This window comes from Myxine glutinosa, chromosome 4 (assembly GCF_964187855.1).
Source record: "Myxine glutinosa chromosome 4, kmMyxGlut1.1, whole genome shotgun sequence".
Lineage (NCBI taxonomy): Eukaryota > Metazoa > Chordata > Myxini > Myxiniformes > Myxinidae > Myxine > Myxine glutinosa.
The window spans coordinates 118,502,371-118,527,277 of NC_136264.1; the positions used below are offsets into that span (position 1 = coordinate 118,502,371).

Genomic DNA, 24,907 nt, shown 5'->3' on the forward strand with positions numbered 1-24,907 from the left:
GCGCTGCCACGGTCGCCGGCGCGGTGACCAGCGAGGCGCCATTTTGCGTGCTTGCTACCCTCGCTGTTTCGCTCTCCTCACGTGTCTCAATTTGGTCCTGGACCGACCCTGCTTCACTCTCCCCTACCGGACCCCAGCTGTCTTGATCCGCCATAGCGCGACTTTCAAAATTCGAGTTTCGTAAAACAAATCCAAATTTTGCTGTTATAATTTCGTCGAGCGCAGTAACCGCGGGACCGCGCTCCGGTTCGATTTTGTCGAGCGCAGTACGCGCTCCGATCGATTTTACTTCCCAACGTTTGGGCCTAAAAAAAATTTAGTCCCGGGTCCGAATCTCACTCCTCGACACCAATTGTTACTCTAATAGTACAATTGGTGTTCCAAAATTTGGGCTAAATAAATTTAGTCCCAGGTTCGAATCCAACTCCTGACAACCAATTGTTACAGACACGACTTTGATGTTAAGGTGGGCCGAGCGGAATGGCCGTCGTGTCCGCACAAATTACCCATTATACTCGACGTTGACGAAGCCGCGCCACGCTGGCTCAATAAGGAAAAAGAAGACACACGGCTGAATTATAATGACAGACACCAGGGATACGGTTCTCAAGACCTCCGGAGGAGATTATATTCGTGCGGAAGGTCAGATTACAGGGACGAGAGGTACAACATAGAAAGACAAGCACTTAGACACACTCTTATATTAACCCCGGACAGACGACAGGTAAACGGGACAACGGCTGACTCACACGGGGGTTGATGGCAGGAAAGCGGTTGTCGATGGCTCCAGGTGCACCTGTGCTCAAAGGTTAGAATCGACCCGGTCCGGTCCAGAGATGCGGGAGGTTTCACAGCGCTCGGAGGGGACGTTCTTTCTCAGGCGGGCCTTTCTCTTCCTCTCCGCGATCGCAGGCAACGTTCTTTCTCCAGCTGGGGGCGCATCTGACGTCACGTCCGCGTCCGCTACGTGGCCGCGTATATCCGGCGGGGAGTGACACGCCCTCGGCTCGCTAGCGCCGCCCCAGATGGAATCGGTCCGCCCTTCTGATTGGGTGCGGGGGGTTACCAGGCTCCGCCCTTGAGGAGGAGCTGACAGCCAGCCCCTCCGTGGTAACCCCGTGGAGCGCGTGGTCAATGGCGCTAATCGAGCCGGTGTGAGGACGCATCCTCCCCCGCTCCGCCGCCATCTCCTCTGTTGTTGTTGTAATTGTTGGGGAAGAAGATGGAAGGAGGTATGGGAAAGGTCCTAAACTCACTACTGATGCCATATAATCACATTCTGGTGCAACGAAGAGTCATAATTAATGGAGACGAGGCCTTAACTGACATAGAATAAGAATAACTAGGAAGATGTCCGAAAGTTGTCTACGTGTGGTGCGGTGGACCTGGGCACGACATTTAATGGGGGAATAAGGGGCAGGTCGGCTCTACTGATTGTTATTTACATGCAATGGGACTAGGGAATGGGGGATTGGGGAAAGTTGGGGAGTATTGGAGAAAATAGGGGAATATTTACAAGCGGATATGGAGGCCAAATTCCATATTCGCAACAATATGTATATATATGTATATATATATGTATATATATATATATATATACTGTATATATATATATATATATATATATATATATATATATATATATATATATATATATATATATATATATATATATATATATATTACGTTTGTGGTGGTGTAATAATAATAATAATAATTACGTTTGTGGGGGTAGATGAAAATTACGTTTGTGGTGTTTGTGGAACATTTATATAATAATAATTCATATAATAATATAATTATATTATTTATATAATAAATATAATTTATATAATAATATAATTTATATAATAATTTATATATATATATTTATATAATTTATATATAATTTATATTTATATAATAATTTATATTTATATATATATAATTTATATCTTTATTTAATTTATATAATAATAATTCATATAATAATAATTACGTTTGTGGAAAATTATTATTACGTTTGTGGGGGTAGATGAAAGAATCCCATATCGTCAGAGCCCTTCGGGATATTTTGGTTCAAATTCTTCCAAAAGCATCAAATTTGGCGCAGATGTTGCCCATGCCATACTCTTTCGATTTTTGACGGGCACCAAGGGCGGTATGATCCGGGGACCATACCGGTCCATCCCGCCATGTCACCTGACCTATGACGTCATAATTCAGATATGCATCCAATCACATGGCGTACTATAAGTGGTCAAAGTTCAAAATTAATCGATCGAGAAATGAAGGCAGGGATCCATTTTTAAGGTTTTCATAAAATCCAATATGGCCGCCAGGTCACATGACCTATGACGTCATATTTATGACATGTATACAATCATGTATACATGAACCCGGATCATGATCGCACAAAAATTCAACACAAGGATATGGCATACAGTTCATAAAACATCAAAATCCGTACCTTTGTAATTAGACTGATGAACTGCATATGCCTGAAAATTAGGAAATAGACATGTAAATATTTCCTCTAATTGTCAAAAATAAGGTCAGAGTTCGATTACCCAACCCAGAAACATAAAATGGTGAACCTCGCGTAAATCTTGACAAAAAACTCAAAAACCGACATGTTTGACTCAAAAATGACCTTTAAGATGACCTTGCGGGTTGACCTTGACCTCGAATCATCAAAATAACATCATAATTGGATTCCTCGACCTCAAAAACCCCTGAAAAGTGGTATCATACATGATTCCAACCCTTTTGGTTATTTAACTGATTTTCCTCTAATCCGGGTGGCGGCCATTTAGTATTTCGCCAATATGGGCCCCCCGGGGGGGGGGGCGCCCGTCTTGGCGCCCGTCAAAAATCGAAAGAGTATGGCATGGGCAACATCTGGGCCAAATTTGGTGCTTTTGGAAGAATTTGAACCAAACGGCCCCAAAATATCCCTAAGGGCCCTGACTAATAGTAAAGGTAGGACTGTATAATCGTAGGGAAAGGCAGGGATCTGACTGTGGATGCGTAGGAGAAATCTCGATTTATTTATGTAGGGAAACTGTAGCTTAAGATTGTTTATGTGTCTTCACAGGATGGCTGAAGCGGTGATACCTAGTTAGGCACTAAGGTTAGTTTTCCCCAGTATGTGATTTCTCTTTTTCACTTTCCCTCTACGTTTTACATTTACAACCAGGCCGGCCATGCAAAACCTCCTTTGAACCACCACAACCGCCGACAGAACCTAAACATCACTGATTGGACTAAGCCCCGCCTCTAAAGGACCATAGTAAACAGGCCACGCCCCGAGGGACATGATTTGACTGTGGGATGTGGGCGGGGCGAACTGGGATGCGGACGAGACGATTGGTTCTGAGGAGTAAAGCAGAAGAGTCAGTCTCTCTCTTGGCTTGACGAACAAGATGCTGGCCATTGTTGGCTTGGTTGGGTCATGGGATTTGTGCGCTTTGGAGGAGAGCGAGTGGAGAGAGAGAGGGTCGACAGCAGCTCTTTCTTTGGTGGACTGGAGGCCACGCTAAACATCCCTAAGCGGTGGAGGAGCCTAAATGGACAACCTCTTGACTTTATTCACCTCACGCTCGTGGCGCCGTCGGGCGCGGCGCCGCCGCCATCTTGTGACAGGTTCCCGCCGAAGGAACATCAGACTCTGAGCCTCATCCCCAGCTGCCAACTTCGCAGAAGGACCAATTTGGGACCCGATAAGTGCACTATAAAAAGGGACTTTATTTTATTTATCTTTCCCCTTGTCCGTTTTTGAGTCTGATGGAGGATCCTCACAGTAGGGAATTAGATTTCACCACAAATTTTATTTCGTCTGCATTTATTTTCATTGAACTCTTATTGTTGTGTTTATTGTAGTGTTTGCGTTTTTGTAATTTCGGAATAAACCCGTGTGTTTCGTGAGATAAATACCTCGCATGTCTTCATCTCGCGCGCGCCAAAAATATCCGCTATATATTCGACTGGTCGCCTCGGAGTTAAAACTGTTTCGGCTATCTGTCACCGCTGAACTTAACCACCGGCGACACAACAATATATATATATGTGTGTGTGTGTATATATATATATATATATATATATATATATATATATATACATACATATATATATACATATATATATGTTTATCTATCTATAATTCCAGTAATCTCTGTCTGTCTGTCTGTACGTCTGTACGTTTGTTTGTTTGTCTGTGACCGCTGTTTCTCGACAACTACCGGTCCGATATACTTGAAACTTGCCAGGTATATTGCTGGGGACCCGAGGATGTGCCTTTTCAAGGTTTCATATTAATCGGACAATTACTTACCGAGCTATGTCCAAAAAACGATTCAACCAATCAGAGAGCAGCGAACGATCGCGTGTGCCGAACGTGGAGGACACACTCTGCCTCGGATGGCACATTTGAGAGCGTATTCATTTATTTCACGTTTGCAAACTATGTTGGCGTTAAACTATGTTTTAAAACTAATAAAACCGAATTTGCGATTCATTCGCTTTCCTGCGCGTTTGTGCACGCGATGGCGATTTCTTTACCAAACTCCGGAAGCCGTTCGCTTTGGACCAAACCATTGCATGTAAATAGAGGGGGGGGATTGTCACCGTACTCGCAAGCCGTTCGCTTTGGACCAAACCATTTCATGTAAATAGAGGGGGGGGGATATAATTTTAGATATAGATATAGTACGGGCAATGCCCTAGTTATATATAAATCAATTAATATTGCTTGGAAAAGCATTTTGATTTTGATTATAAACGAGTTAAGCATGGTTGTCATGATTTAATTTTGGTTACACATTTAAAGGATATTGATTATAAATTTTATGGCTCTCCCAGGAAACTGCGTGCTCTTGGGGTCCATATCACAGTACATGTGTTAACCTGTCGAGTGAATGGAAGAATTATTTGATCGCAATTTTCATTATGGAAATAAATTAGAATTTTTTTCCTTTTTACCCGAACTTTTATTCATAAATAAGGAATAAGCCCTTTCTAACATATACGAGGTGTGATCAAAAAGTTTGGTGGACGGTGCCGCTACTAATGAATGCGTGAACAATGTTGAGGTCTGTGGGCAGGGCTTATTTCGTTAACCCTTTCACTTGTCAGCACGCAACAAATACCACTTGTATCAGGCCCCAGTGCGACATGGCATTGCTTTGTGTGAGCACTTGTTTGTGATGTGTGGCGCTTTTGTAGAAAATGTCAAACTTTGAGCAATGTGCAACAAAATGCTAGAAATGGTCTACGCAGATAAAGCTGTGACAAAGAAGACTGTTATGAGGTGCTTTCAGAGGTTTAGGGAAGAAAACAAGTCGCTGGAAGATGACAAAAGAAGTGGTCAACAGCATGAACCAATGAAAACATTGCTCAAGTCGGCACTCTTGTCCAAGCAAACAAACGTTTAACAATTCAAGAAATCAGGGAAAAGATTTGTTTGGTTCTGTTCAGGCCATACTGGCAGACGACTTGGACATGAGATGGGTCAGTGCGAAGTTCAGTCCCCTTTTTTTTATTTTTTATTATGTATACAAGATCGAGGCTCGTGAACAGCTAACATTAATCACACAAAAAGTCAAACCGACACATAAAACACAAAATAAGGGGAGTGGTAGACATGATGGGGGGAGAGGTGGAAGGACACAAACACAACATTTGAGAGCAGGGACATCGAGAGAACTGTGGGAGGGAGAGGGCTTGGGGGGAGGTGGGAGAGGTATAAAACATATGGACACTGCAAGGACTTCCAGGAAAGAAGTTGGAATTTCAAAAAAGTGGATCTGGGGTGAATTAGCGGGGGTAGAAAAGATCAAGGTTTTGGATGGGGGAAGATAAGAGATGCTGGTGAACAGCCGTTTTAAAGACCTGGAGGGAGGAGTGGGATCGAAGAGAGTGGGGGAGTTTGTTGTAGAGGCGGGAGAAAAGGGGAATGAAAGAGTGAAGGTGAGCAGAGAGTCTTGATTTTGGCAGTTTAAGCATAAGAGGGTTGCTGGCAGATCTTTTGCGACCTGTAGGAATATTTGGGGGACAGAGCACAGAGAGAGCTGGGGGAGCAAGGCCGGAGAGGAGTCGGTAGAAGACAGAAAGACCACCAACCTGCCTGCGGTGAGTGAGTGAAAGGCCCTCGGAGTTAGCTTCATCGCAGGAGATTCCAATGATTCTGAAAGCTTTGGTTTATACAGCGTGAAGCCGAGCAAGGTGTGAGGCAGGAGCACCGGCCCAGAGGGGAGAGCAGTATTCCATTGAGCTGCGGATGAAAGCCTTGTATGTGGCGAGGAGCTCAGGTGTGCCGAGGAAGGACTTCACACGACGGAGGATGCCCAATCGGCGACTGGCTTTGGAGGCATTATCCTCACAGGTAACCAAAAGGAGAACGGTGTCTTCATTTCATCCATCTTGTTTGATTGATGCATTTTGGATCCAACATTCTTACCCCAAGTGATAACGAGTGATGGATGAGTCATGGATTTACGGGTATGACCCGGAAACGAAGGCACAGAGCTCCCAGTGGAAGACACCCACGTCACTGAGACCAAAAATGGCGCGTCGGTCAAAATCCCAAATGAAGGTCATGCTGATTGCGTTCTTCAACACGGAAGGAATGGTTCACACAAAATTCCTTCCCAAAGGTGCCTATCCAACAATTTTTGGCGGCAAAAAACTCTTGTCGTCCCTCGTCCACATTATTCACCCGACCTGGCACCGTGCGACTTCTGGCTGTTCCGTAAATTGAAACAAACAATCAAAGGGAAGTGATTTGACATGATCAAAGACGTCAAAATGCACCACAACAGACCTGCTATAGGTGATTAACAAAGAGGACTTCCAGAAATGTTTCCGACATTGGCAAGAATTGTTAGAACAAGTTTGTATGTACAGGAGGGGAGTGCTTCGAAGGGGATTCATATTGTAAGTGTTTAATGTTTAATAAAATGATTTTATTCAAACATTCATCAAACGTTTTCATCATACCACGCACATTAATAAATGAGTGTTGTGATTTTAAAAATAATTGGAACATAATCTCTCTGTGTCAGTGGTGGCACTGTACCTGTATACTTACCAGGGCTTCTGGAGCTGGAGGATCGGGCACAGTTTTTCTGAGTGAGACATGTCCTGCTGTCATTCGTGCAGGCTCAAGCATGAGAACATTGTGTCGCTGGAGGATATCTATGAAAGCCCAACACACTTGTACTTGGTCATGCAACTGTGAGTCCCTTTTTCATATCTCTTATCTGATCCAACTCTACTTTATGGACTTGGGCAGGAAGTGATCCCAAAATGGTCTCTTTCTATATCCGCATCTTTTTTTTTTTCTTCTTCCTATTCCTCCTTGGATTCTCCTTCAATCTAATATCCTTCTTTCTTTTTACTTTCCATCCTTCCAATTTTAATTTCTACAACATGTAATGATTTTTATTGTTCACTGTAATATAATTGCACTGATTTTTCTTGATTTCATTGTAATATTTCATTTGCTCAAATTCGGCTTTATTAGTCTCGCCCGAAGGGGTTGTGAGACTATTATAATGACCTTGTCTGTCTGTCTACCTATGTGTCTGTTTATGTGTTTGTCTGTAAATTTTTGCTTCAATATTTTTCTCTGCAACCGCTTTTACCATCGATGCAAAACTTTAAACATAGGAGGGACTACCAATGGAGAATATTTTGTTGATAACTGATGTCATAGGTCACATGTTATGGCAGCCATATTGGAATAAAGGAAAAAAAATAAATTGGACATCTCTGAAACTGCCCAATGAAAAAAATTGAAACTTGGCATATGTCATCAACTCCGCATGGGGTATATAGGGTCATAACTATGACATCATCAGTGAAGTGGTATTCCAACTATAATTTGTTGAATCAAAATCCTTATCCACAAAATCTGAAGCTTTATATATCTGATCTATGACCTGATGTGAGTCATCATCTTCATCATCATCATCAGCAGCAGCATCATCGTTTTATGGCCGTTTCCATGCTTACATGTGTAAGCCACGGTTCGCCAAAAGGCATATTTGAGGCATGTTTTTGTGGCCGAATGCCCTTCCTGACACCACCACAGAATCAGCTGTGGACCTAGCCTTTGTCTAAAGAGACAACCCTGCAAGGCAGGAGGGGGGATTTGCAATCAGAGTTTACTTCTCCTAGGTGGACTGCCTACCAAAGCTAAAGAGCTCCACCTACCCTGGTTGGATTGGTGAGTGTCAAAACAAGGCCTCACAATGGAGAGCCATGCACACAACACCTCTTGGGTACCAACCTACTCCGAGGTCCTCCAGACATTTAGCCAGTGCCCTCAAGAGCACTGTTACCATGGTGCACCACTAGCAGGTAGTCTGAAAGTCTTGGCAAGGGTAGAGGCTATGTACCGGAAGGAAGGGCTTACACACTCAGTCTTCTTTTCGCTTGCAGAGTTATCTGGCAACGGTAGATAAAAGCAACAAGTGGTAAACCATATCGCACCCCACTACTGCACTAGACGTGTACACCTGCCCTGTGAATAAAACAAAAAAACACAAGCACCAAAGTGAAGAAGAATGAAGTGAAGTGAGTGAAGAATTAAATTTATGACATCATCGGTTACATGGTCAGGTGGCCATATTGGATTAAAAATAAAAACATTTTAAAATCTTCCGCTCCAGAACCACTGAAAAGATCGATGTGAAACTTCATACATATGATTGACTAGTAATGTGGAATGCAGTATGAATGTTTTTTTCCAATTCACCTTCATACAATTTAGCCTTCATGTGCAAAAATGTGGTTGTTAAATATCCTAATAATCAAGCTATGGATAGTGGCAATGTATGTGATATAATAGGGTGAGTGGCTGAGGATTGGATGATACGGGTATATGGGACATAATAACAGTGGGCTATAATAGTAGCGTGTTCCGCTAACGATGGTATTTTTGTTCAGAATGAGCATGCTAGGTGAGACTATGCGCTCTACCGAGTGCCTTTCTAGTTGTATTTGAAGTTGATTGTTTACCACATTTAATACCAATTTTTTTCTTCTTCTTCATCATATTCATATATACATACATACATACATACATACATACATACATATATATATATATATTAGGCATGTGCGATAAAGGAAAACCTATATTAAAGCGCGGCGTTACGCGCGCTGCTTGTGAGCAAGGAGGAAGCGGACAAGCGGTAACATATAAACGTCTTTATTGTAAGACTACACTGTAACACTGAAATGCTCCGGGCTGGTCGCCCGGTGTATATCATGAGGCCACGCCTACCCCTCGGGCGTGGCCACCGCCCACTTGGTGCGTGGAATGATGTCACCACGCCAGTGGGCTTTTGTGTCCGCCACACGCGCCCCCCCAGAATTCCCGCGCACCTGGAGGGCCAGTTTGCGGGGCAGACGAATGACCCGGCCGAAGCGCCCCCTGGCGATCGGCGGCGTCCGGGGTGCAGGGATGCCAGGTGGGATGCCCCTGGCTGCCCCTGGGATGGGTGCAGGACCGGGGGGCGGCGTGGCGGCGGGGCTGGGCGGTGCCGGGGGTCCGCCCGCAGGAGGGCGGCCCCGACGTGGGGGTCGGGCCACTGGCGGTGGATGGTCCACATCGAGGTGGGCCGGCTTGAGGCGGTCTACCGAAACGCGGTCAGGAGTACCGCCGATGTCCAGGGTGAAGTGCTTCGCCCCGGTCTCCAGCACGCGGAAAGGCCCGTCGTACGGGGGCCGCAGTGGTGTCCGATGGGCATCGTGGCGGACGAAGACGTACTCCGCCGTGCGAAGCCCCGGGGCGACGTGCGTCGGTGGGTGCCCGTGGCATGCCGTTGGCATCGGGGCGAACCTCTGGGCGGTCTCTTGCAGAGCGGAGCGCTGCTGTGCCGCGGACCATGGTGCTGTGGAGTCGGGGAGGAACTCGCCCGGCACCCGCAGCGGTTGCCCGAAGACCAACTCCGCCGCGGATGCGCGCAGGTCCTCCTTGGGCGCCGTCCGGAGGCCCAGCAGGACCCAGGGGAGCCTGTCGACCCAGCCGCCGTCGCGGAGGGTGGCCCGGAGCACGGCCTTCAATGAGCGGTGAAATCGCTCACACAGGCCATTAGCCTGGGGGTGGTAGGCCGTGGTTCGGTGCAGCCGGACCCCGAGCCCCTGCGCAACCGCCCCCCAGAGCTCCGAGGTGAACTGGGGGCCGCGGTTTGATGAGATGTCTGAGGGGGCGCCGAACCGGGCGACCCAGGTGGCGATGAAAGCCTGCGCGACATCGGCCGCCGTTGTCGACGCCAAGGGCACAGCCTCCGGCCACCGGGTGGTGCGGTCCACCATGGTGAGGACGTAGGTGAAACCCCGCGAGGGGGGCAGAGGTCCCACCAGGTCCACGTGGACGTGGTCAAACCGGCGTTCCGGCACCGTGAACGGGGCCAACGGGGCCTGGGTGTGCCGGTGCACCTTGGCGCGCTGGCACGCGAGGCACGTCCTGGCCCAGCCGCGGACGGCCTTCCGGAGGCCATGCCAGACGAACTTGTCGGCGATCAGCCTTTGGGAGGCCCTCGCGCCCGGGTGGGACAGGCCGTGGTTGGCGTCAAACACCTGGCGCTGCCAGCCCGCGGGCACGATGGGGCGAGGACGCCCGAGGGAGACGTCGCACAAGAGGGCCACGCCCGCGCCGTCGAACGGCACCTCGGTGATGCGGAGGCCCGTGACGGCGGTCCGCAAGGCCTGGACGTCGGGGTCAGCGGCCTGGTCCGCTGCCATCCGGGCATAGTCGATGCCGAGGTGGACTGCGTGGGCGACGGCCCGGGAAAGGCAATCCGCCACCGGGTTGTCCTTCCCCGCGACGTGCTGGATGTCCGTCGTGTACTCGGACACGGCCGAGAGGTGACGCTGCTGCCGGGCCGACCACGGCTCGGTGACCTTGCCCATCGCGAAGATCAGCGGCTTGTGGTCGACGAAGGCAGTGAACGCCCGGCCCTCGAGCAGATGGCGGAAGTGCCTGACCACCAAGTGAAGTCCGAGCAACTCGCGGTCGAAGGTACTGTAACGGTGTTCGGGCGGGCGAAGCTGCCGGCTAAAGAACGCCAGCGGTTGCCAAGCTCCACGCACCCATTGCTCGTGCACCGCGCCCACCGCGTAGTCCGAGGCATCGGTGGTGAGGGCGATCGGTGCATCGGGCGCCGGGTGCACGAGCATGGTGGCGTTAGCCAAGGCGAGCTTCGCGCCCGTGAATGCCGTGTCCATCTGCTCGGTCCAGGTAACGTCGCCTTTGCCCGGCTTACCTCGGAGAGCTTCGTGCAGGGGGCGCAGGAGCTGGGCGATACGGGGCAGGAACCGATGGTAAAAGTTCACCATGCCCAGGAACTCCTGCAGCCCTCTGATCGTGCGGGGGTGCGGAAACCCCTTCACCACCTCCACCTTGGCCGGCAGGGGGACGGCTCCATGCCTGGTGACACGGTGCCCCAGAAAATCGATTGTGGCGGCGCCGAACCGGCACTTTGCGGGGTTCACAATCAGGCCATGCTGGCCCAGGCGTTCGAAGAGCGTGCGGAGGTGGTGTAGGTGCTCTTCGCGGGACGCGCTGGCGACGAGGATATCGTCCAGGTAGACGTAGACAAAATCCAAGTCGCGCAGGACGCTGTCCATCAGTCGCTGGAACGCCTGAGCCGCATTCTTCAGACCGAAGGGCATGCGCAGGAACTCAAAGAGTCCGAATGGCGTGATGACCGCCGTCTTCGGGACGTCCTCCGGCCTGACGGGGACCTGATGGTAGCCGCGTATGAGGTCCACCTTCGAGAAGAAGGACCTGCCCGCCAAACGGGCGGAAAAGTCCTGAATGTGGGGGACGGGGTAGCGGTCGGGAGTCGTGGCGTCATTGAGACGGCGATAGTCCCCGCACGGTCGCCATCCCCCGCCGGGCTTCGGCACGATGTGCAGCGGCGACGCCCAAGCGCTCTCTGAGCGCCGAACGATGCCGAGTCGCTCCAGGGTAGCGAACTCCGCTTTTGCCACCGCCAGCTTCGTCGGCTCGAGGCGGCGTGCCCGGGCGTAGACCGGTGGCCCGACGGTGGGGATGTGATGGGCCACCCCGTGCTTGACGGCCCCCGCCGAGAAGGTGGGCCGCGTGAGGGCCGGGAAGCCGGCGAGGAGGCGGGTGAATGCGTCCGCTGCCGGAAGCGTACAGACCAACGTGGCCGGAACCGAATCGTTCGGCAAGCCGCTTGGCAAGCCGCTCGTTGAGCTGGGCAACGCACAAGCGAGCGAGCTGAACGTCTCGGCCTGGACAAGCCGTCTGCGCTTGACGTCGACCAGGAGCCCATTAGCGCACAGGAAGTCCGCGCCAAGCAGTGCCATGGGCACGTCGGCGGTGACGAACGTCCATCGGAAAACCTGCCCTCCAAACCGCAGAGAGAGGCAGCGTTTTCCGTACGTACGGATGGGCGTCCCGTTCGCGGCTAGCAGCGCGGGGCCCCCACCCGCGGCGTGCTTGTCTGACGTGCTGGCGGGAATGACACTCACCTGCGCTCCCGTGTCGCACAGGTAACGGCGCCCGGAGAAGGTGTCCGTTATGAACAGCAGGCTGCTCGAACGGCCGGCGCTCATCGCCACTATTGAGCGCCGGCCCGGGCATTTCCCGACCCGTTGAAGGAGCACAGCGGATGACACCGCCGAGCTTCGTGGCCGAACTTGGCGTGGAACCAGCACCAGGTGGTGGAGCTGGAGGAGCGCGGCTGGCTCCGCCAGGCCGGTGGAGTTGGCGGGTTTCCCCGCGGTGGCGGTTTTCGCCGCGGCGGTGGGCGGGGCGTGGCGGCGTTCACGAGGTGCGTATCAGCATGCTGCTGAACATCAGCGCGCTGTAGAAGCTGATGCTGTGGAACATGCTGCTGAACATCAGCGCGCTGTAGAAGCTGATGCTGTGGAACATGCTGCTGAACATCAGCGCGCTGTAGAAGCTGATGCTGTGGAACATGCTGCTGAACATCAGCGTCGAGGGCCGTGACGGCCACGCCGATGCTCGCCCGCGTGTCCGAAGCGGCGAAGTACCTGTCCGCCTTGGCGGCCAATGCTCGGGGTTCCGTTAGCTCGGTCCCGGCCAACGCGAGGCGAACCTGCGCTGGAAGTTGGCGCTGGAAAAGCGCCCGGAATAGCGAACCGGGGCTTCGTCGCCCAACAGTGACAGCATATGGTCCATTCGGACCGACGGGCGCGTCTCACCGAGCTCGGGGAGATCCAGGAGGCGGTCGGCCCGTGCGTCGTCCGTGAGGCCGAACGTGGCTAGGAGTAGCCGCTTGAGTGCCTCGTACTTGTGGCCGTCCGGTGGGTGGCGAAGGATGGACACAACTCGAGCGGCCGTGCCGGGCCCGAGGGAGGCGACGACATGGCAGTAGCGCAGGTCGTCGTTGGTGAGGCGCCGAAGCTGAAATTGGGCTTCGGCTTGAACGAACCAGACTTCGGCCTGGGCCTCCCAAAATTCGGGAAGTTTAATCGCCATTGCCTTGTCGTTGGCCATTGCAATGCCGTCGTGTTCAGAAGGATCGCTACGGCAGATCCAACGTCGAGGGTCACCAGTAAAGCGCGGCGTTACGCGCGCTGCTTGTGAGCAAGGAGGAAGCGGACAAGCGGTAACATATAAACGTCTTTATTGTAAGACTACACTGTAACACTGAAATGCTCCGGGCTGGTCGCCCGGTGTATATCATGAGGCCACGCCTACCCCTCGGGCGTGGCCACCGCCCACTTGGTGCGTGGAATGATGTCACCACGCCAGTGGGCTTTTGTGTCTGCCACAATATAATGATAATGGCCCTGATTATCACGACTATGGCGATATCATGACAATATAATGTAATTAGTGCTGTGAGATACCATGTAGCATACAATAACAATCTCAGTAAGAACATACTGAATAGCCAGAGAATAGCCACTGAATTGTGTGTGTGTTCCTTCCTACCCTTTATTTCATAACTTTGTTGCTTTTTTCTGTTATTTTCATAATAAGTTTAAAGTTAAACCTCATTTTGCCTGGACAAATTCACTTGCTCTGTTGCATAGCATCTAGACGAGCAGCTTACAAAGCGGTTGATACGGAATGTCTGGCTTAGCAAGTGATAGCAAGCTGCTTGCTATTGGAACACACCAAGCAAGCTGCTTGCTAACGGAACATACCAGGCAAGCTGCTTGCTAACGGAACACACCAAGCAAGGGTCTTGCTAATGGAACACACCAAGCAAGCTTCTTGCTAACAGAACAAGCCAAGCAAGCTGCTTGCTAACGGAACACACCAAGCAAGCTGCTTGCTAACAGAACACACCAAGCAAGCTGCTTGCTAACGGAACACACCAAGCAAGCTGCTTGCTAACAGAACACACCAAGCAAGCTGCTTGCTAACAGAACACACCAAGCAAGCTGCTTGCTAACGGAGCACACCAACCAAGCTGCTTGCTAACAGAAAACACCAAGCAAGCTGCTTGATAACGGAACACACCAAGCAAGCTGCTTGCTAATGGAACACACCAAGCAAGCTCCTTGCCAATTGGGACATTTGTGAAGAAAGTCATATATGACTATCTTCAGACATTGTCAAGATAAATATTTTATACAAGTTGTCAGAGCTAAATAAATAAATGCAACGCATGACACCGTCTTGCCCACTCCATTCTGTCCAATGAGAACGATAAGAGGAGAGAAGAAGAACTAGATGACCAGCTTGTCCTTGTCCATATTGCCAAAACTGTGCACGGTTGAAGCAATATCGCTCATCTTCTGGAGGATCACTCATCTTCTGGATCTTTGACATGATATTGCCTTGTGTGATTAACCTCAGACAAAGCGAACTCAAACGGATGGCCGAATTTGACACCGAAAGCACTTTTATCACCTTGAGTAGTTGGTTGTTTGTTTTGATGTTTATTGCTTAATGATATACCATTTAAATTGCATATTGGAGAAGAGACATTACATATTGCATCACCTGCTTTATTTTATAACGCTGCATTTAATACGGTTATATTTTGTGAGACACTAATGCTAACCGCAGCCAATATACCACCAATATAACGGGTTCAAGGTGCGATTTACTTACTGCATATGTGCAGCAGTTATCGCGAAAATTAATTTCCATTATTGTTATCGCAATAGCAACTGGAAGGCAAGATTATCGTTCCATTGCGATTATCGCCAAACACTAATATTATACTGGAAAAATGCAGTCGGACCCCAACATTCGTGGGGTATACGTTCCTGAAAAATGCCGCAAATGTCGAATCTGCAAATGTTGGGGCAACGTTTCAATGAGAAAAAGGGGGGATCGGTTCCCAGCGCTTCGTGATTCCTATGGGAAAATGTAAAAATTTTACAAACACGAATTCACGTCATTACATTTTCATTCCAAAAAAATCTTACAAATAAAAACACTGTAAAGTTTTCCAAAAGGTTAGCTCACTCTTTTGCCACGAGTCTCGTGTTACTTTGTCGAAAATGAACCATTTGTTTTGCTTCGATCTTGCGTGATTCCCAATGCACATCTTGATCCCAGAAATATTTGCCATTTCAACAGCTCGAAGTTTAAGCTCAAAGGATGATACGGTATTCTGTATTATCTTACGAAGATATATGTTGAGTTTAAATTACATAATGTTAAACGTACTGACATCACAGTCCTTGTGTTCGAATTTAATTTAATTTTGGACCCAAAATAAGAGTTCATTTTTACTTACCATGAACCAGCCATGTTGATTGGCCTTACGAATAAAGCAGTACATTGCATGGACTAAAGATATTTTAAATAGCATCACGGTATTTTAAATCATTTTCAATGGTTGCTCAGAGACAGGGGAGCATGTAGAATCATACTAAAAGAATCACAAGACTTAAGACTAACCAATAGATACATAATTAAATAATCACTCGCAGTTCCTGAACAAAAGTATTTTTTGCGCCCGTGAAAAACTGTACATATGCGGGGCACAGGGTCGCAAATGTGGAAGCAGGACACATGTTATGAACCGTGAATACATGGAGTCCACCTATTTTTTCGGACCGCAAATGTTGGGACCGTGAATGTCAGGGTCCGGCAATATATAATACATATGTATATCGTCTTACTTTATTAAATAGTTTGTGTGGCTATCGCTCATCGATTGGTTGCAGCACTGACCAATTGAGTGTGACCGTTTTTCCTTTCATCATTCTTCGGGTGGAAATAGCGCCATCTTTGGTGTTAGACGGTATTACAAGTCATCAAACATTTGCAGAGGCTCCACTTATTAGGTACTATCCGAAAGCACCCGGCGTTGCCCGGGTTCTTTTTGAATGAATTTACTACTTTAATTCAGCTTTTACTCGCGGCCGTAGAAGATTAACTACTATAATTCAGCTCAGCTTTTAATTGCGAAATGGGCCCAGCCCGGCCGAGGCGGCCTCGACCGGCCTCGCCACCAAGCCTATAACCTTCACGGGGCCCGTCCCGACATTTTTAGTTCTTTTTGAATTAATTTACTACTATAATTCAGCTTTTACTCGTGGCCGTAGAAGATTGACTACTATAATTCAGCTCAGCTTTTAATTACGAAATGGGCACAGCCTGGCCAAGGCGGCCTCGACCGGCCTCGCCACCAAGCCTATAACCTTCACGGGGCCCGTCCCGACATTTTTTGTTTCAGAGGTTTTCTCCTATCTTTCACCATTCAGGAGATTAGTGCGTGCAGACAAACAAACAAACAAACAAAAACTTTCTTTTATATACAGTGCATTCAGAAAGTATTCAGACCCCTTCACTTTTTTCACATTGTGTTATGTTGCAGCCTTTTGCTGAAATCGTTTAAATTCATTTTTTCCCACATCAATCTACACTCAATACCCCATAATGACAAAGAGAAAACAGGATTTTAGAAAGTTTTGCAAATTTATGAAAAAGAAAAACTGAAATATCACATTTACATAAGTATTCAGACCCTTTACTATAACACTTGAAATTTAGGTCAGGTGCCTCCCATTTCTCTTGATCATCTTTGAGATGTTTCTACACCTTCATTGGAGTCCACCTGTGGTAAATTCAATTGATTGGACATGATTTGGAAAGGCACACACCTGTCTATATAAGGTCTCACAGCTGACAATGCATATCAGAGCAAAAATCAAGCCACGAGGTCGAAGGAACTGCCTGCAGAGCTCAAGACAGGATTGTGTCGAGGCACAAATCTGGGGAAGCCTACAAAAAACTTTCTGCTGCATTGAAGGTTCCCAAGAGCACAGTGGCCTCCATAATTCTTAAATGGAAGAAGTTTGGAACAACCAGGACTCTTCCTAGAGCTGGCCGCCCTGCCAAACTGAGCAATCGGGGGAGAAGGGCATTGGTAAGAGAAGTGACCAAGAACCCGATGGTCACTCTGGCTGAGCTCCAGAGATCCTGTGTGGGGATGGGAGAAACTTCCAGAAGGACAACCATCACTGCAACACTCCACCGATCTGGGCTTTATGGCAGAGTGGCCAGACGGAAGCCTCTCCTCAGTGAAAGACACATGAAAGCCTGCTTGGAGTTTGCAAAAAAGCACCTAAAGGACTCTCAGACTATGAGAAACAAGATTCTGTGGTCTGATGAAACCAAGATTGAACTGTTTGGTTTGTAGATTGATGAGGGAAGAAATGAATTTAAACGATTTCAGCATAAGGCTGCAACATAACAAAATGTGAAAAAAGTTAAGGGGTCTGAATACTTTCTGAATGCACTGTACCTTTTTCTTTAAAAAAAAAAATGCATAAACCCAACTGCCCCAATCCTAAACCAAATACAGGAGGTCTCAAAAAGAGTGATACAACTTTAAACGTTTATTTACAAAGAAACAGAAACCTCAGGAACCTGAACCATACATTTCTTGAAAGCTTATCACGAGGTATTTTCTATCACTGATTGCTATTGCAGTAAGTCACTGCTAGAGTTAGTGAGAGCCCAAGGTCTGAAATTGGTATTTACGCAAAATCCTTGTCATTGACGTTCTCGATGCTATGCCCTTCCGCGGTTCAGACAGGCATTGATCCTGACTCCAAGGTTCTGTCCAACTTTCCTATAGGTCTCATGGGGCACTGCCTGGAGGTAGTTTGACACCTCGTGCTTCAGATTATCCAGTGCGACAGGGCTGTTGATGTAGACAGAGCCCTTGGCAGCACCCCAGAACTAGTAGCCCAGAGGGTTCAAGTCTGTTCTATCGGTTGCCCAGTCATGAGCGGTACCCAGGGCAACGAGGCGGTTTCTGAAGAGGTGCTGCAGGAAAGTGATGGTGTCACCAGCTGTATGCAGGGGTGCATCATCCTACATAAACCAGGTCATGCCGAGCTGGTTTGTGGTGACCTTTTGGGCTAAATCATTATGGAATTTCTGGAGCACGGCCCGGTAACACTCACCGTTGATCGTTACCATCTGCTGTTGTCATTCTCAAACCAGTAAGGCCCTAGCATTCCCCACCTGGCATTGAAGGTGCATAAGCATGTGACATATATATATATATACATATGCAGTATATATTGGCTGGGATACCTGGCTTTTCCCTTTGCTCTTCTAATCCTGTTGGTATTTTGAAGAAATAAAAATGAATTTGTATTTTTTTCTATCTGAGGATATATTTTGTGGAGGCTCATTTAATATTACCTTTCACATAGCTACAAAGGAACTATAGAGGTACTATAGAGCAATTGAAAAAAAAATCCGACCTTTCATTTTCAATTGTTTTTATTTTCTTTTGCCTAAACACTCCGTGACAATTACTGATGAACCTCTGAAAGTTTGACAAAGATCCGTTCAGCCATCTCTGAGAAAAATGGTGACACACATACACACGTCTCTTTCTCTCTCTTATAGTTATACATAGATATACAATATATATTCTTAAGGATAGAGGAAAAAAGACAAGCCTTTGCTTACTTATCTCAGTCTCGATAAAGTCAGGATCAGTGCTTGTGCTATATTTATCAGCCTTAATGTAATTACAGCTTACAAAGGTAGGTTGGCAAAAATAGCATGAGCTAGTAGAGAAAGTCCAGGCAGAATGGGAACTGTTCAGGGCAGTTATTAACTTGCGAAATGTATTTTTGTCTTCTGTGAATGCACTGTAAAGACAACAACAGTCGTTCATTTGCTTTCACCATACTGCTTATCCTTGTAAATTTCAGCCAGTCACAGATGGACTTTTGATAACATGAGGAGTGACACTGAAAGTTCTGATCGATGAGCAACACGTCAATCAATCAACCTGTAATTCCACATTTCGAGCATGACATGAAGGTTATTCACAGCATTGTACAGCAACATATTAAAATCAACTATTTCAGCTGTAATGTTTTCAGAACTCTAACCTCTCCTTACGCATTTCATTTTAAAGCCCCACCGGTGAGGCTTTTGAAGTAAACCCATTTTGATGAAGCAACGTCAAAAAACTTCCAGACCTTAATTGTCAGTGGTTCATGTCTAAGTCTCCAAGGTGATGGACAATTGTGAATCTTTTTTTTTTGTATACAAGATCGAGGCTCGTGAAAGAGCTAACATTAATCACAAAAAACATAAACGGACACATAAAACATAACTAGAACGGGCACTCGGTAGAGCGCATACCTTCGCCGCAGCTACTGTTCTGTACTTGCCCTTGACCTTGACCTTTGACCCGATTGCTCCCAAAATCTAATCAAATGTGTCCCGTATAATAACCAATCATCCCACCAAATTTCATGCAATTCGGTTGAATACTTTTTGAGTTATGCGAATAACATACACACACACACACACACACACAGACATACAAATCATAACTTTGAGTGAAATACGATCGAGTTAAAAATAGTCAGAATTTGAGCAAATCTGTTTCATTCGTTTGTTAATATGCCTCATCTCTTGACAAATCTGCAATTATAATTTTTTTTGAGGTTGAACGTTGAAATGATCGCGGGAGATTGCGTTCGTTATAGTGATGACGTCCTGGATGGACATCTTCTTCTTCAGTCGCGCATAACTTTGAGTGAAATACGATCGAGTTAAAAATAGTCAGAATTTGAGCAAATCTGTTTCATTCGTTTGTTAATATGCCTCATCTATTGTCAAATCTGCAATTATAATTTTTTTTGAGGTTGAAATGATCGCGGGAGATCGCGTTATAGTGATGACGTCCTGGATGGACATCTTCTTCTTCAGTCGCTCATAACTTTGAGTGAAATACGATCGAGTTAAAAATAGTCAGAATTTGAGCAAATCTGTTTCCCAAAATCTAATCAAATGTGTCCCGTATAATAACCAATCATCCCACCAAATTTCATGCAATTCGGTTGAATACTTTTTGAGTTATGCGATTAACATACACACACACAGACATACAAATAAATACACAGCGATCAAAACATAACCTTCCGCTTTTGCGAAGGTAATAAGGGGAGTGGTAGACAAGATGGGGGGAGAGGGGGAAGAACACAAGTACAACATTTAAGAGCAGGGACATCGGGAGATCTGTGGAAGGGAGAGGGCTTGGGGGAAGGAGGCGTGGGAAGGGGGGGGGGGGGGGTGGGAGAATTATAAAACACATGGACACTGCAAGGACTTCCAGGAAAGAAGTCGGTATTTCAAAAAAGTGGATCTGGGGTGAATTAACGGGGGTAGAAAAGATCAAGGTTTTGGATGGGGGAAGATAAGAGATGGTGGTGAACAGCCGTTTTAAAGACCTGGAGGGAGGAGTGGGATTGAAGAGAGTGAGGGAGTTTGTTCCAGAGGCAGGAGAAAAGAGGAATGAAAGAGTGAAGGTGAGCAGAGAGTCTTGATTTTTTCAATTTCACCAGAAGAGGGTTGCTGGCAGATCTTGGTGAAATACGGTGAAATTTTTTGCTCCTATATCCAAAACGTTGCATTTTTGTAATTCATGGGAGATGTCAAATATATCCCGGAAGAGGTCGGGCGATAAGGGCAGGAGGGATGTGTTCGTCCATGACATTTTTGCATCCGATATAGAAATGAGGAAATGTTAAATGGATCAGTTGTAATACGATTTAATTCTCAATAGCAGGATTCTTTAGCAAATGATTTAAGGTTCTTGCAAATTCTTTAGCAAATTCCTTGAGGTTCCAAGCAAATTCTTGAAAACCAATTCGTATTTCAAAAACTCTTGAGAATTATGAGATGTGATTACAAAAAGATTTACACATTTGGGAAAAAATGCATCATTAAAGCAGCAAATGAAACATTTAATTTCCCAGTAATTTATGCCCAGACAGCAATGTCTTTTCTTTGTGGCTTCCCGAATGGCTGGGAAGCAAGAGCTGAATTTATATCAAGCTGGGCTCATTATATTCTACCCTCTGCGTGCAAACATTACTACGTTCTGGCAGCAACTGCAGGCTTAAAAACCGTTTTAGCAGCCTTGGAATAAAGTATTCACAGTCAAATCATCTTTCTGCCAATTACGCTATCTTTCCTAACTATTTCCCAGCAATACAGGATTTTCAAAATTATTAATGAATGCTGTTGGCACCAGGTCATGAAGAACTCCTTCGGCTGAACAGATGCAACTGCCAGACCAGATTGCACAAGTATGGGGTTTACATGCAGGAGGCATGACGTAGAGTGTTCAACTGTCTGTGGCAATGCAGAGGATCTGGATGTATGAATTCGAAGCACTGTGTATGGTGTGAAGACAAAGAAGTGGCTAATATGCAGACTGATATATAAACAGGTAATAGAAAAATCCTTAAACGTATCATGGGTTGGGGTGGTGGGTAGAGGTGGAGGGGCGGAGTTGAGGTGGAAAGGGAAGGGTCACTGATACAATGCACAGTTTTAACTGTGTAGTTCATCATGATGATGAACATAAATTGGTCACGTGCGATGAAATTTTTGTTTGGAAAATGCTTTAGCGTTGTGTAAAATGTTTTGAAAAGTGACACCTATGGTGGGGTCAAATAATACACATTTTTAATATTTTCCGCAATTTGGATTGCTAAAGTTATGTAAATATGTAAATTATTTAACTTACGTAAATATATTATGTAAAGATTGCTAAAGCTAAAGTTATGTTAAAATATGTTGTGTAAGACACATTTATCTTACTATAATTCACCAAATGTCCGTCCGTCCGTCCGGCCGTTCCCAGGTACCGCAAAAACGGCTGAACCGATCGCAACGAAATTTTGGGTGGGTAATCCTGGGACCCCCTGGAGTAAAATAGGCTATATTGTTTTTCCTATTTCAGCTTTGGTCTCCAGCATTTTCAGGTTTGGACTCCCGCTTAACGTTATTGTCTCAGGTACCGCAAAAACGGCTGCACCGATCGCAACGATGCACCTCCATGCCCATGAGATTCCCAGGGGTGACCCCACTAGTCTGTATAATACAACTGAGAGATTTTCTCTTGCAATTTTGGAGAGGTTTGCTCTTTATCTGTCATAAAATGCCTGTACCATTCCCATCGGTGTTCAGAAGCACCCAAACCAGATATGGTGGCTCCCGCAGGGAAGTATACCTGGTACATCTCTCTCCCACCTAAATATTAGCTGGCACAACCTTTGTGTATTTTCACATTGCGAACATGTTCTTTGTCGAAGAGTTGGTAGCCATTACTTTGTTAGTAATGATGCACGGCATAATATTTCCAATTGCAGATGTCCATTAAATTAATCACCAGGCCCGTCATGTTCACAGGAGTAGGAGCATCCATAGTGATCAATAAAGCCTTCATATCCTAAATTGCGACTCACTGTCGTCTTATTTCAATGTATAAGTGTGATGTACAAAGCGATCAACTTCTGCATTTTTTTTAACAATCTTTTTTTACCTTTATTTCTGTACGCCTGCTTATTGGCGAGGAATTAATTCCTGAGGAATTTGTACGTGCAATTATAAATTGGCATCGGTTCCGTGCCTTCGGAGTCTTTAATGGCCATGATTATTCCCACCTTATGCGGTTTACTTGGGAAAGTTTTGGCCTGTCTTTCACCAAATAGCTGGCTCGGCCTGACATACGATTAAGTACGTTAGAGAAGGAATTTGGAATTTGGCTAAGTTGCCTGTGATTGCTCTTCATGAAGGACATCATAGGATTTTTAACATCCATAAACTAATGCTAACAGACGGGATACCTAGTTTACGTCCATCTGAGGGTCGGCACACACATTGATGCATCACCCTGCCAGCAAAACACCAGGGTGACAATTTATCGCTGGGTTGGGATTCAAACCCAGGCTAGATCGCTCAGAGGCAAATGTGTAAACCTCTAGGCTACCCATCCAGCCCACATTTATAAATCAAGTGTTTAATCAAAAACAGCTTCTACTCATGCCAATTTTACCTTACTAATCATGGCAGACTAACTAACTAGTTACCTGTTGGTGAGTGATTTTTATTAGCCCGTCCGCTGCACAGCAGGAGACGGGATTTTGTAATCATTTGTGTGTGTGTGTGTGTGTGTGTGTGTGTGTGTGTGTGTGTGTGTGTGTGTGTGTGTGTGTGTGTGTGTGTGTGTGTGTGTGTGTGTGTGTGTGTGTGTGTGTCTGTCTGTCCAGACCGTAACTTTTTATTATTATTTGAGCTATTATCACATTTTCACCAAAGCTTTATTATCATAATATGGAAAAGCATATCAATTAAGGTCAAAAGGCCAAAAGGTCAGCATCACATAAAATCATCAATTTTCTTTCAGTTGACCTGAAATTTCAATTTGCCATTTGAGTTTTGTCATCAAATTTTCAATAAAAGCTTTATTATGAGAACTAGCGTGACTCGGCATGTAATGCTCCGTGTGCCTCACCACACGTCGTTTCAGAGGGAAAGGCATCTTTGACCTTTTTGTGTCTTTTGTGTCTTCAGGGTCTTGAGGGTCTTCAGGGTCTTTGGGGTATTTTGGGTCTTCGGTGTCTTCATGGGATTTTGGGTCTTAAGGATCTTTTGGTTCCTCTGGGTCTTTAAGGGTATTTGGGGTCTTCAGGGTGTTTTGGGTCTTCATGGTGTTTTGGGTCTTCGGGGACTTTAGGGTCTTTGGGGACTTTTGGATCCTCTGGCCCTTTAAGGATGTTTTGGGTCTTTTGAGTGTTTTGGGTCTTTGGGGTGTTTTGGGTCTTTGGGTGTTTGGGGTCTTTTGGGTCTTCAGTGTCTTCAGGGGCTTTTGGGTCTTAAGGGTATTTTGGTTCCTCTGGGTCTCTATGGGTCTTCGGGGTGTTTTGGGTATTTTGGGTCTTTGGCGCATTTGGGTCTTCGGGGTCTTTTGGATCATTTTGGCCTTTAAGGGTATTTTGGGTCTACAGGGTATTTAAGGGTCTTTGTGGTCTTCAATGTGTTTTGGGTTTTCGACTTTTTTGGCTTTGTTCTAATTCCCGTTGCACTATCTCTTTTGAATTTATTGTCGTATGATTTTGCAGATGGATCTGTGGCCAAGCTTGAATGTTGACGAGTGGGGTTAAAGCCAGTATCTGTTGTTGTCAACATTAGCTGAATACTGTTAATCAAAATGTATTACTCCCGCCAGAGAATAATGCATTCGATCGTGTCCGTGTGTGTGTGTGTGTGTGTGTGTGTGTGTGTGTGTGCGTGTGTGTGTTCGTGTGTTTGTGTACAGGATATCTGGAAAAGTTCTGAACGGATTTGGATGAAAGTTGGTGGGATGATTGCCCTTGGGATAAGGAAGAATTGATTAGTTTTTGGTGAAGCTCAGGATATTATTCCGGATCCAGGAATTTTTTGAAGGATTGTTTACCATTGGAAGATAGGGCTCATTTTTTTAAACATTATCTTCTATATATTCTATATTTAACATTGTGATATGAAAATAGTTTTCATATTTGTTTTAAATGTAGTTTAAACTCGTGGTTATGCATGAGAGCGGTGTATTTTGTTAGCAGCGTCGTCTTCAAGGTTCTTTCTTTTTTTTCTAATAAAGACATATTCTGTCATTTTAAAACCACCAAAGTGTGTATTCGG

At 46.3% G+C, this 24,907-nt stretch overlaps 1 protein-coding gene across 2 annotated transcripts in view; it reads left to right on the top strand.

The window, feature by feature from the left end:
- Positions 1 to 24,907, top strand: part of LOC137425127 (calcium/calmodulin-dependent protein kinase type 1D) — a 178,487-nt gene that overhangs the window by 90,499 nt on the left and 63,081 nt on the right. The window contains exon 3 of one of the 2 annotated variants that reach the window (XM_068113246.2): positions 7,138 to 7,212. In XM_068113246.2, the coding sequence (XP_067969347.1) occupies positions 7,138 to 7,212 (75 nt within the window). Of the gene's footprint in view, positions 1 to 7,040; positions 7,213 to 24,907 lie in introns of both variants that reach the window. The other variant, XM_068113247.2, reaches the window with a different exon arrangement.